The sequence below is a fragment of the Catharus ustulatus genome, chromosome 7 (genome assembly GCF_009819885.2).
Source record: "Catharus ustulatus isolate bCatUst1 chromosome 7, bCatUst1.pri.v2, whole genome shotgun sequence".
Taxonomy (NCBI): Eukaryota; Metazoa; Chordata; class Aves; order Passeriformes; family Turdidae; genus Catharus; species Catharus ustulatus.
This window is the reverse complement of record NC_046227.1, coordinates 10,826,357-10,839,572: the sequence shown is the minus strand read 5'-3', so window position 1 is coordinate 10,839,572 and position 13,216 is coordinate 10,826,357. Positions and strand designations below refer to the sequence as shown.

Sequence of the window (13,216 nt, the reverse complement as noted above, 5' to 3'; positions counted from 1 at the left end):
TCATCTTTGCTCCTGCCATCAGTGTCTGTCAAAATATAGCTTTCTGTGGATGCAAGTTTTGAGACTGTGGCTGTCTCAAAGTTTTTGTGGAATGATGAGGCTTTTCAGTTTAAAGGAGGAGACCTCAATTATTTCTGTTTCAACAGATCAAGAATGTAAGAAAAAGCTTTCATAGCTTCCTTAAATTGAGAATCTGCTTTGGCTCCTCTTTGATTTTTTCCAATATTACTGATTTGTTGTTTATGTGCTCTTTTATTCTTGAAAGTTTGTTTGCTCACTTCCAATAATGGATAGACAGAGCAATCTGTTTCTCTTTTAATGTGTTCCTAGAGGCCAGTGTATTTTCAGAGAGGTTAGAGGCAGGATTCAGAAGGGCTCCCAGCTTTCTTATTTCCAGGCTGAAGGAACTGAGGATTGCAGCACAGTGATAATGCCAGGGCGAGCCTGGGGAAAACTCTCATTATGTGCTTTGAGGAAGAGTTTTTAATTGTTCCTCTGAAGCAGATGTTGTGGCAGCCTCATGAAAAGAAAGACACGCCAGATCTTTCCCAAACAGCATTTCTGACTTTAAAGTATCCTCTTTACTGATACATACATGTGTATTTACTTCTTTCTATATAAGTAGTGGGATTTATATATGTGATGTATTTATATGCATATATCTTGACCTTTTGCAGAAATGTTAAGTTTTTAAAGGAAGTACATTTCATATCTTGTTTGGATATTAGTTGTGACTCTGGCATTAAAGCATTTAGGGTCGGCTGTGGGGCCCATCTCCTTCGCTTACTTTTACACTCCTTACTCTGTATTCATTTCACTAAAAACAAGACTTTCTGTACTTTCTGTAAAAAGGAAGTAAAAGAGCATCAATCACAGGCAAACTTGTCAGCATCTTGGTAACATATATGACCTGAAGATCATCTCTTGACTTGGAGACATCCTCATAGTCAGTAGCCTGCTGTGCTGTTTTATGAGGAGAGTACTTCATCAATTGTCACTAATGATGAATAAAAAGTGGCCTCTCTCTTTAAATATAAGTTAAAAGTATCAAGATTCAGCAAGAATTATAGACCCCTTGACTGTTTTCCCCCCCCACGTTAGAATTTTGTGTTTCAGCATTGTCCATGATGTTAAGGGCCAGTTGGGGGATTTGTGCATGTGTATTGTTAAAAATCAGTTTAGCTACTGCTGTGCATTCCAGGGTTATATGAGTTGTGGCCCTCTTGGCTATTCCTCTCTATAAAGAGAATTAAAACACACTCTTTGAGTTTATTTTTTAATTAAGAGTAATTTTTATCTAAGTTAAATGCATATATGAATCTCAGCTTTGCAGAATGTCTTCCCTGGCTTGTAGCTGTTTTGGGGCAGTGGCTCTCACTGCCCACAGTGCTTGTGCTGTGGCAGAAGATATGTGAGATTTGCTGAGTGGCATCTCCTGTGCCTGTGTGTGGCTGGAGCTGCAGCCAGTGCTGCTTTAGGCAACATAGGCCACACAGTAAAGACTGGAAACCCTTCTGTGGAGAAGCTGTCTAGCCACTTGTCCCATGTCTTGCTCAAATGATGCCACTGAACGTTTTTTAAAAATGTCTCCTGTTCCAGTACTGTGTTTTTCTCAGTGAGGACCAGTTGTCTGCTGCAGCTGGGACTTCTGCCCTTTTGAATTCTTAGTAAAGAAGGGTCATCTCATTTTTCTAAAAAGCAAACGTGTGTTTTAACCTTTGGAATCTCAAAATTATTTTTTTTTCATATTTAAAAAAATATTTGTGTGCTGCCAAACAGCGACATGTTAACTCAGAAGAAAAGTTATTTTACAAAGTAAACATTAGTGGAGATTAGTTTGAAACAGGAGGATAACTTGAGGCTTAGGTACAGGCATAAGCTTTCCTATGTAAAAAGCTGCAAAGTCTCTCTGATCACAAGGATTTCATAGAAAATGTCACTCCAAGAGCAGAATGGCATTCTGTTCACTTGAAATATCTGAAGAGTATCTCTGACTTAATGATGTTTGAGTTCTGTCTCCCTCCCTTTACCATCTCTGATGTTATGAATCAGGAAGACACGCATATGCATCTTCCAGAGGGATTGCACAATTGACTGGATCATATAGGAGGTTTGTACCTCCCTTTTGAGATGCCCACAAAAGGTTGGATCTCCTGTTACAATAAGTTGACAGGAAGGGAGATATTTTTGTATCAGATGATAACATCAGTCCATCTAAAGCAGTACTATGTGTGTTTCTGTCAGACTGTTCTAAATAATGATTCTGCTGCTCCCCCTTTTCCATTCACCTGACCAGTATTCATGGGTTAGAGAGGTGGTCAGTAGTTTTCTCTACCAGATGGATCTGGCATGTCCTTTTCACAAAAAATGTTAGCATGATTGTGAAGAACTGAGGTCATACTTCTGTATGCCTTTTGAACCTATACACAAACCCAGAAATAAATCTAAAAATAAGATGATGCTGCTCGTCTCCTGACAAGCATCTTTGGAAGTAGTGCAGTGCAGGGGCAGCCTATGTGAAGAATTTGACTTCCTATGCTTAAGCAGAATTGGCAGAAGACATGTTAGCATCCCTGTGTCCCAAGGGATGACTTAGAGCTTGTCTTGAGGATAAGGGATGAGAAGGTCAGCTGCACAGAGACTCAGCAATGTTAGTATAGTCCGCTCAGTTTACCTCAGATTGGTGGTTCAAGGCCCACTTTTAATGATGATTCTAAGTAAAAAAATAGTGATTTGTGCTTTGGTAGGAACTGAATGGTTTGCAACTCAACAAAGAACAGACAATGGCCTTTCCTGTCTGTTTTCCATTAGGCTTGGATAAAGGCCTTTGCTACCCACAGCCAGCGGCCAAACAATTTCTGTATGTGCTCTATAGCTATTTCAAGGTTCTGTGCTGTCCTGCAGGGGTAGGGGAAGGGAAAGGTTTTAAAAGTTACAGCTTCTTGTCATGTCAGCCTGCTTTTCCTCCAGTGCTGAGTGCAGGAACAAGTGGCCTAGGCAGAGATCAGGCACTGAAGCCAGTAAATGGGTAAATACAAAGATTAGATGTTGAATGAAAATGAGACTCCTAAGATCAGCCCTTTGCACTGAAGTGGTTAAGTGGGCTGTGATTAAAAGAAATAAGTAATTATCCCAATTACAGATAAAAAGATAGGGAATTACCACTTTAAAAGCACCTCCTGTGCTCTGGAGTGGTTCTGTTATTTACATAGTGGTAGTTCATAATTATGTAGCATAAGCAAGAGGTCACCCTCTGGGTGTAGTGCAGCAGCCGTGTCTCTCCAGGGTGGAGCTGTCCCCCAAGCTCCAAAGTTCAAGTCTTGCTCCAGTGAGCAGGATGATGCTAAGCCAGGAGAGACTGTGGGAACCTTTCTGTCTCAGGCTTAGTGCAGGGTATACCAGAGTTCACAGAACTCTCCCAGCTTGGCCATGACCACTGCTAGAAATGGCTTTTATGATCACCAGGTTTTAAATAATAAATAAAACAAAGAAGCAAACTGAAGCACTGGAGAACAGCCCTGGGTGGTGACATCCTGTCACAATTGAAGCATGGCAATTCTGCCGGCTAGTAACTTATTACAAAACGTTTCTTTACCAGCTTCTTCTTACTCTGGGGCAAAGTGCCTGTGTGCCTGTGGGACTGAAGAGTTCCGGACACGCTGGGTCATGGACGCTGGCGGATCCTCTGTGTCTCTGCTTGCAGTGCAGTTCTGGGAGACGTGTTACACTCTTGCTCTCCCTGCTGCATCCCTTATTGTGCATAGGAATTTGGTTTCCAGTGCTGTCAGTCAATTCAGTGCCACGCATAAGCCCTAAATGCCTCACGGGCTGTTTGTCAGAATGTTCCTATTAACAACTCAGTGCAAATAAAGTGTGAGGGGAAGGGAAGGTGGAGAAATAAATCTTATTTTAAATCTTCTGAGCTGGTTTTATTTTAAATGGAAAGTTGCATGCAGACCACCCCAAGCTATTGTGCTGTGGTCTGCGTCAGCTGCTTGACTGTGCAAGGAAGATTGGGCTAGAGGTTAAGAGCATCACACAGGGGAAGGGTGCACTGAATTCCTTTTGTGCTGTATCCAGGAAGTTTTAACTCAGTATGGAATTGAAATACATTGACACACATGGTAATCATTATAGGATGAAAAGGGAATATTCAAATACAATAATTTGTTGCTCCCATTCTGGGGATTATATTGGTTTCCGACTCTTGTAGAGGTAGTGACATGTTGTAGGGAGGTATAGAAAAATGAAGGGCAGATGCTATTCCAGAGTGCTCTCAGGGGTAATTGCTGAGTTTAGCACAGTACCTCTTGTCCAGACACAAATCTGTGCCTACCTAGTGATTAGCTTCAGAAGGGTGGGTGGCTCTGCAATATGACAGTGCTGTTGTACTTGGTTTAAATGAGTTCTTCAAGAAAAGAACTGGAGAATTGTATACCAAGTGAGTGATGCACAGAGAAAACAAAAACACTGCAATGTCTTTTGCTGTGGTCACACCACAGATGGAGGTAGGTAACAGCCTCCTGAACCAGCTTTTATTTAACTACCACAGGCATTGCTTCCAGAAGTAGTTTATCAGCAGCACTTGAACGTAGATAACACATATCCATGAAACTTCTTCCTTCCCAGTGTAAGGTCCTGTGACTCTGTTGTCAGATATTTATATTCCCATCAGTACAACTTTGTTTTCCAATCCATATGAGACTACAAGAGCTCTGAACATATCCCCAGTTTTAGTACAGCAATAGCAAACAGGGAAAGGCTGTAATCGGGTATGAACATGGAAAATGGAGGACGCAAAGGTAAAAACCGTGTCTCTGGATTGTCTGAGACAGGATGCTGATGGAACAGAAGCTTTGTGGCTCCTGTATCCATTTTTGCTTAGAGAATTACTGACAAGCTGGCCTGTCTCTCAGGACAGTACCAGTCTCCATCTCAAGGCTGTCTCAGTCTTGCTCCCGTTCAGCCCTGCAGATTTGGTAACCAGTCCATAGTTACCAAAGAACAACAGGGAATCAGATATGGGCAATGTGTTAGAGAAGGAAAGAGTTTTGAGGAGTTGAGTAATGCACATTTTTTCCATCCAGCGTAACTGCTAATGGTAACCTTTTATTACCAAAGTGGTTGAAGTGACTAGAATCTGGTTTGTTTATAGGGACTACATGCATGGCTGTATAGTCGAATGTGATCAAAAAAGGAAACTGATAATAGGGGAAAAATAGACCTATGGAAGCAAGTCAGGTGATGTTTCTATGTAATTCCAAGTAGCATTGCAGAGATTAACAGCCTGGCAGCCTTTTCATCTTAAACTTTATTTTTATAGGGGTTTATAACTTGGCATTGAAGTCAAGAGTGGGTGGAAACTTGGCAAATGTGGTTCAGCCCAGAAAGTGAATGTTATTTATATTTATTTCTCACCAAGTTTTCAAAAACACTTGGTTACTGTTTTTATGTTCTAACAAGTAATAATTTGTTGGTTTCAGTGACTTATTCTGTGTGTGCTCCTCAAACTACAAATAGTTCAGAACTTTTTCAGCTCTTCTGAAACTCCTAGCGGAAGGGCTCTTATTTTTAGGGTTGTCAGTGATGTATTTCATTACACTGAGAACAGCTTTATCCTGCTTATATCTGCCAAGTAGCTATTGTACCATTGGAATAATTGCATTTGGCTAGCAACTGTGTGTGTTTAATGGCATTACTCAGGTGCAGGCTTAGTGCAGAGAGGCTGAGGAGGCAATAGTATGGCCATGTTGGCTCTGAATCACCCGTGTTGCAGAAGGTTGAGGCTGTGATAAAGCAGCCCTGCTCACTCCCTGGCCCGCACCTTGCACTGGTGATGGGTCCATCCCTGGAATTAGCACCACTCCTGTTGTATGTTTAACATTGATTTCATGTCTGTTCCTGAAGTGATATTGAGCTTTCTGTACTGCATTTCACAGAGACCTACTGACATCATGAGGAGCAGCTTTTGAATAGGGATTTTCAGTATTTTCAGCAAGGTGAAATACTGTGTTATGTATCTGACAGCCTGTGAGTAACACAGCAAAATGGTCATTTGCTGACAATATTTGTGTATCACACGTTTTGCATTGCCTTTCATAGTTGAAACACAACTAAACACTTACAAATTCAGTTGGGTTGAAACATGGAAAAGTGGAATTCATAGTTGTATTTGAAATTAATTTTTATTTTGAATTTTTTTAACCAATTTTTTAATAGAAGGCTAAAGATGTTATGGGATTTTCCTTTTAAATAATGGGAAGAGTGAGTTGAAACTTCTTACAAGGAAATCCTGGGTATTAATTCACCCAGTTGTAAAATTCAGTACTTGTGATGTTCGGAGTGACAGTTCTAAAGATAGTAGCTGTGTGTTTGTATGTGTTTAGGGCATGACTCCCTCTCTGTCTTAGATTAACTCTGGAAGGTGAAAAGAACTGTCTTTCTATTTAGAAGAAAACAGAGCAAGTCATCAGTAAGCTGTCATTCTGAGTATTAACTGTGTAAAGCTTCAAAGCTCTATATAGATTAGGTTTTTAAAAAGAGTTCAAAACCTTGTACAGTTGTTAATCATTACACAAGTTTTAATAGTATTATTACCTTTCTGAAATAAATCCTGTCTTGCTGTTTGCTGTGACCAATACAGGGATGAGGTAGTGATTTTCTATGATATGTGTTTCTAAACATTTTTATATTGGATCAATATAAAAATGCTTATTCAGTTGCATGTAGGGAGACTTATGGAATCTGCAACCTACTGTAAAATGACTTCTGATTGCTTAGAATTATCTAGGTAGGAGTTATATTTGTGCACTCGCTAAACTTAAGTTCCTATTTTAAATGGTACTTTCAGAGAAAATTTGATTTTGTAATATGTGCATTTAGTTTTGCGGTTACCTGAGAAGAAACTGTGATATTCCTGACATAAGATATTTAACAGTACATCAGTATATAAAACTACAGTATATGCATTTAGTGTGTACTGTTTAATTTTTTGTGATGTGGTGTCACTTAGAGATCACTGTTGTGCTAAACAGAATTTTTGAAGACAGTGAAGGTGCTTTTTTTCAAGTGGATATTTGTGCAGAAGTGCTTTACCGTTTCTTCACAGACTCATGGCAGTGAGGCTTTGGCTGTAGGAACCATTGCTTTAAACTTTTCTCATGTGTGAATTTCACTGTTTTGTAATATGCTTTCACACAACCAGCATGAATCTGCTGCAGTGCACCTGTATGAGCTGATAGTACCAGATAGCTTTATCCACACACAGTGCAAGGTAGAGTGCACGTGAAAAAGATAATAACTGCCAAGTTTGTAATGAGAGACAGTGCCATGAGCTGCACAGGGAATGGCCTTGTTTCCATTTGGTTTGTGTAAGTGGATACCAATTTGAGTTTCTTTCCTTTACCTAGATGCTTGGGATTCTGAAACACTGACTGCTTTTAAAGGTTAATCATTTTGCTGTGACAGATTCAAATGTTAGTAACAGTATAAATGGAAGTGTCCAAGCTTGTTTCTTTAGAGGACGCTAGAGAAGATAGATACCTGCTGTTGGTTTATAAGGAGTCTTCATGAGCTGTGGGTGAAGCCTGGGAAGTCCAGAAGAATGTTAATTATTTGTTTTGCTTTTACTTTGTGTTTGTTTTGCTTATGTTTCTATGATATTTCTATGCAAGTGTAGACTTACAAGGTAAAGCAGGTGCTGTTGCATGCAGTCACCTGCAATATAATCCTTGCCCTATATGCAAACTGAAATGACAGCAAGCTAATTTTTCTCTTTCAACAGTGGAAAGAGTGGAAAGAGAAAACCTTTCAGACTATTGCGTTCTTGGTCAACGTCCCATGCACTTACCAAATATCAACCAGCTGGCAACTTTGGGAAAATCTAATGAACAGTCTCCTCATGGCCAAATTCACCACAGTACTCCAATCCGAAACCAAGTGCCAACGATGCAAACAATGATAAACCCTGGGCTCCTGTCTCCTCAGCTCAGTCCACAACTGGTGAGGCAGCAGATAGCGATGGCCCATCTGATAAACCAGCAGATTGCCGTCAGCCGACTGTTGGCTCACCAGCACCCACAGGCTATCAACCAGCAGTTCTTGAATCATCCACCCATCCCTAGAGCTGTGAAACCAGAGCCATCGAATTCATCGGTGGAAGTCTCTCCAGATATTTACCAGCAAGTCAGAGATGAGCTGAAGAGAGCCAGTGTGTCTCAAGCTGTCTTTGCAAGAGTAGCATTCAACCGCACACAGGTATCAATTTCTATTCTACAACCAAGAAGGGGCAAAGCTGTGGCTCTTGTGGGGCTGTATGGTTGTTGCAGATCAGGGTAAGGGGTGGGCCATAGAAACAGGTCAAACCATTCTCAGTCTTTCTCCAGTCTCTTTGTCCAGTTTTGAACAAGGCTATTTCTTCCTGGAACAGCTGTTTATTTGCAATTGGCCACTCCTGAGCTTTGTTCTCTAGCAGTCGTTCTGCTCATGGGAGTTCTTCCCTGAGCTTCTCTCTGTGGTTATAAACTTCTACATTTGTTCCTGCTTGATTGCCAGGAAGAGGTAATAAGAGACTGAGAGTCAGAGGTGTTTTTGGGCTTCCTTCTGACACTTCCTCAGTTCCTTCCTGTGGTACAGCTGATGTCACAAGTAGTGCCAGAGGCTGCTCCTGCAAGAAATGTGTAAGGCAAGTGTGCTGGGAAAACTGTCTGCCTTTTGTAGCAGCTTGTGTTTGCTTTCATTTCTGCCACAGGTTTTCTCACTCACTTAGTGAAATGCAGATGTTGAAATGATTGTGTGATATTATCAGCTTAAGCCTGGCACCTGGAGTAGCCAGGGTGAATGTGTGCTTGGAAAGACAGGCCATTTACATTCATCCTGCAGGATACAACATGTGATCTCTCAATTGTGGTACTCTGTAGCAAGGCATAAGAAATGTAAAAGTGACTTAATATTTAATATTGTTACAAATTCCTTTTGTGTAGCTGGAGTAAGATTTGTGTGGCTTTGAGATAAGATTTACCAGCAAGAGAAGAAATAGGGGAGTGTGTATCTCTAGGAGGTCTGTCCATTGCCCCATACAGTACCTTCGTCTGTTCTCCTAGATTGATGATTTTCTTTGGCACTGCCATTTTGGAAATGCCATGTTATGAGGGAACTAATTAAAGTATGGAGCACATTTTATTACTTCCCTTCTTCCATTAAATTCATAAGATGGCTGCACTCAGAGAAAAACACTTGAGTTCTGGGGTTAGCCTTGAGGATATCAAATGAAAACTACATAGGAATGTATGAGTATTTCCTCTTTAAAATTCTGCTTTTAATTTGGAAAAGCTTTTCATCCCTCTGGGATCATAACCCGTTGTATATAAAACCTAGTATAATCAAGGTGGATGGTATTGACAGAATGATATATTCTGAACTGGAGTGAGGGGTTGGCAGTAACATTGCCAGTGAGGGTTTTGTCACTGTCAATGAACACAAAGCTCTCCTTTAGCCACACTGGGAGACCTGGGCTGGTGATGCCCAAGTGTGCTATTAAATCAATACCCAACAAGAAAGATATTACCTGCTTCCTACCCTCCATCATAAGTAATGCAATGTACATACTGATTCCAGAACAGTCCTACAAGTCTTAGAGCATCCATAAAAGATTTGGTCATCTCACATCATTGTTTTGTTAGTCAACAGCACCCTGATACAGAAGAGCAGTGGTCTTACATACAGTGCATCATGTCCCAGGAGCCATCGCTGTAGCAAAAGAGTGCAGATACACACTTAGGCTTTCTTGTTCTGTTAATTCCAACTTAAATCAAGCTCCCCTCAGGGACTGTTCAGGGCATTAAGAAGAGGGTTTAGGCAGTTAGTACTGCACTGTACAGTAGAAGGTGTTGGATATTCCCACACATCCATGGTGGAGAAGCAAACTCTGTAAAAGGAGTGGAAATTCAAGTCTACTCTCACCTTCTTGCATCTCCTCTGCTGCCTCCAAGGTACAGAGAGGCGTGTGTTTCTCTCTGGAAAGGTTTGGGTTTGTTGCATTTCATAGAAGTGCCAACATTAGAAACTGGAGGTCTGTTGTTTCTCCTGATGGTACCAAATAATAGATGCTGTGTGCCAGCCAGCTAATAATGGTATTAATCACTGCATTATGGGCCACTGCTTAATCTTTCTTCGTGGTTGCTCTGTGGTGCACATTAGCCTATAATTAAGTATAGCTTCATGAAATATGTACTGTGAGGGTTGTTTAATAGATAAATTATTCTCTAATTTATTTTAAAGTCCAATGACCTACATACTCAATGCTGAAAAGCCCCTTCTTACTAACATTATTTCTCCCCTGGGACCTTCCATCTGAGCAAATCTGTTAAATGAAGTAGAGGAAGCTTTGATCCAAACTAGGCTAAATCCATAGGAACAAGTGGCTGACACTTGTATGTGTGCATGTGTGTGTGGGAGGGAGAACATGAGGAGGGTCAGAAGAAGGAGAGATGAAATTGTATGGTTTGTGAAACATCCAAATCTTCCTCTTGAAGTTGGAAATACATAACTGAAGACAACAATATTTGCATATACCTGTGGGCATATTGTCTGCACACATGGAAACAAAGCACTTCAGGCTCTGTGGCAAGTTCTGCACATTTCCCAGAGCTCCCACTGAAGTGGAGCCTGAACACCAGGCAGTTTAGTAGCTGCTGTATGCACAGGAGAGCTGCACAGGCTGTTTGGCAAGGAGCTGGCCCAGGCTGAGTTAGCCATGAAGAGGGTTTCTTTCAAACAGAAAGTTCCAAAGTGAGCGTTTTCCTATTCATTTGAATGTGTGAATGAAGAACCCTCAATATTTAGTAAGTTTCTTGGGCTAACCTCTGATTCTTCTTACTTTTAGAGACTCTGTCATAAATTTAATTTACGTTATTGTGGAATCTAAATACGTATTTATTCACCACATGGGATGGGTAGAAACACACACAGAGACAATATAATTATTGCAGGTGGTTTTAACAACACTTTTCAATAAGTAAGAAGTTCCTGCACAGCCTTCAAAATGTTTAAAATGGTGGTGCACACTACCATGGTTGTCTAGGATGGTGTTGCCTGCAATCTACTCAGCAATGGTAAGATTGGAGTCTGTTGGAATTACACCCTGTTGAGCTCTGTGTATTGGAATGAATTGGAATCTGTGTCTGCCTGTTGGAATGACATCCTATTGAGCCTTCCCTGCTCTTGTGGCATGGAGAGAGCTTGCCATGGCTAAGGCAGTTAGCAGTGTTACTGAGACAGGAGGTTCTTGCAGGAGTTTCTTGCTTGTGTAATTGTATTGTTTGTGTCCAAGATTTTATGGTCAGGATTCCCTCTTGCCTCTGACCCCTAAGTCAGAAGAATGTGTTGTTTACTGAAATAGTTTGTTCCTTCTGCTCTGGACCTTAAAAACTGCTTGCAGGAGTGTGAGTGGGTTTGAATTGAAGGCAGACAGCTTTTTGAGGCCCATCAAACACCTGAGAGTTAGATAGTCATACCTGATACCTTTAAACTGGAAGGCATCTTGGTGAGACACATAGACATGAAGCCAGTCTGTAGGCTGAAGGTGTTATTAAAACAGTCATTACTGAAAGGTTTGTGTTCTGTAAGACTTTGGCACTTTTTGATTGTATAAAGCCATTCAATCTTGAGAAAAAAAAGCAAGGAAAATTCTGCTTAGTACTGCAAATCTATAACAGAAATACAGCTGTCAGAGTTAGAGCAGGTGTGCCTCACACTTGGAATTGCCCTGTGCAGTGAAGGAAGTGCCTGCAATGTACTGACTGTAGAGGGTGAGGAGGTTTTAGCACACCGAGGGAGCTGATGTCTCTCCTTGGTCTCAAACAGTGCAGTGAAGTCAAAAGGGTGTCAGTACAGTGCAGTACTGCTCCAGTGCAGGCTGGAGTTCTCAAAAAATGCCTGCCTGGCTGAAGCCTGCATTGTCTTTACATCAGGATAACTTCTAGGGGATGGGCAGCCCCTGAAAGCATGAGCACCACCTTGGCCAGTGGAGATACTCTGAAATGGGAGGCAGGACAAGGGCTATGGACTTCTTCCTGGAGCAGAATACTCACATGGAGTTTGGCCCATCCTCAGGGCAGAGTCCTTGTACCATCCTGCAGTTTATTGTCTCCTAATATAGCATTCTGATTGCAACCAAAAGGTTGTAATAACCAGAACTTGCTTATTGCAGGTTGTAATGTTTTGATAAATTGGTAGGTGATGATGGTTACAGGAAAAAGTAGGGCTAAGAGCACTGTTTTAAAGGAAATGCGTGAAAATCCACCTTGTGCTTTGCTGGAGAGCTTTTCAGTGAATCTGGAGGGGCTGAAGTGATTTCACTCCTCGGGATATAAACTGGAAAATAGGTAATTTTGAATCCTGTTTTGCATAAGCATTTCTCTTTGCTGCAGGCTCATGGAATTGTAGTCAGGACAGTTTATTGGGCTCTTTGTAAGGGTCCAGACAGTTTAAATCACTTGATCAGTGAACTGCTGCTCTCCTTGGGAGTACACAGTGGACTGCAAAGCCTAAAGAATGAAGGAGTGTTTCAGTTTGTATCTTTCTCTTTTTTCAAGCATCTTTCTTTTTGCCAATATTGTGACATAATAGCCAAAACTAGTAAAATGTTTGGGCGAGTGGCCAGTGCTTGTTTAACGGAACAGCCTCCAAAACTGGAAATATCCTTGAATCTGAGGCTTTTTAAATCGAGTGGTTGTGGGGCCAGATACAAAGAGAGCTGGGTAAAACCAGCAGCGTGTTCAGGCTGCTTGGAACTTTCTTCCCAAAGAGCACTGCTCCCTCCTTTCTGCCCTGAGTAGCTCCAAGTGGGAGCATTGGCTTCCCAGCCTGCAGATGGGAAAGCAGCACACACCCAGCACAACTCCTGCCTGGGTAGCTGGTGCCAACCACGTCTCTTTGGATTAAAGGAAGTAACAGCCTGAGGAGGAGGAAACTCCACCACCTTCAGATGTAGTGAAGTTTATAATGAAATAAGCTGCACTGATCCTCCTTGTTCAAGGGATTTGGTCACACCTTGGCTGCAGGTGTGGGTTGAGGCATAGAGGAACACAGGATTGATGCTGGGTGTTGCCCCAGCTTCTGGTGCAACTGCAGGCAAGTCCAGGTTTCTGCAATGAGGAAGAAGGAAATAACATTTGTTGGCCTACAGAGGTGTCACTGGTCACCTATTTGGGGTGGG

The 13,216-nt window shown here is 41.5% G+C and overlaps 1 protein-coding gene across 1 annotated transcript in view; it reads left to right on the top strand.

The window, feature by feature from the left end:
• Nucleotides 1-13,216, top strand: part of SATB2 (SATB homeobox 2) — a 128,428-nt gene that overhangs the window by 66,811 nt on the left and 48,401 nt on the right. The window contains exon 7 of the mRNA XM_033065385.2: nt 7,784-8,256. Coding sequence (XP_032921276.1) covers nt 7,784-8,256 — 473 coding nt within the window. The remainder of the gene's footprint in view (nt 1-7,783; nt 8,257-13,216) is intronic.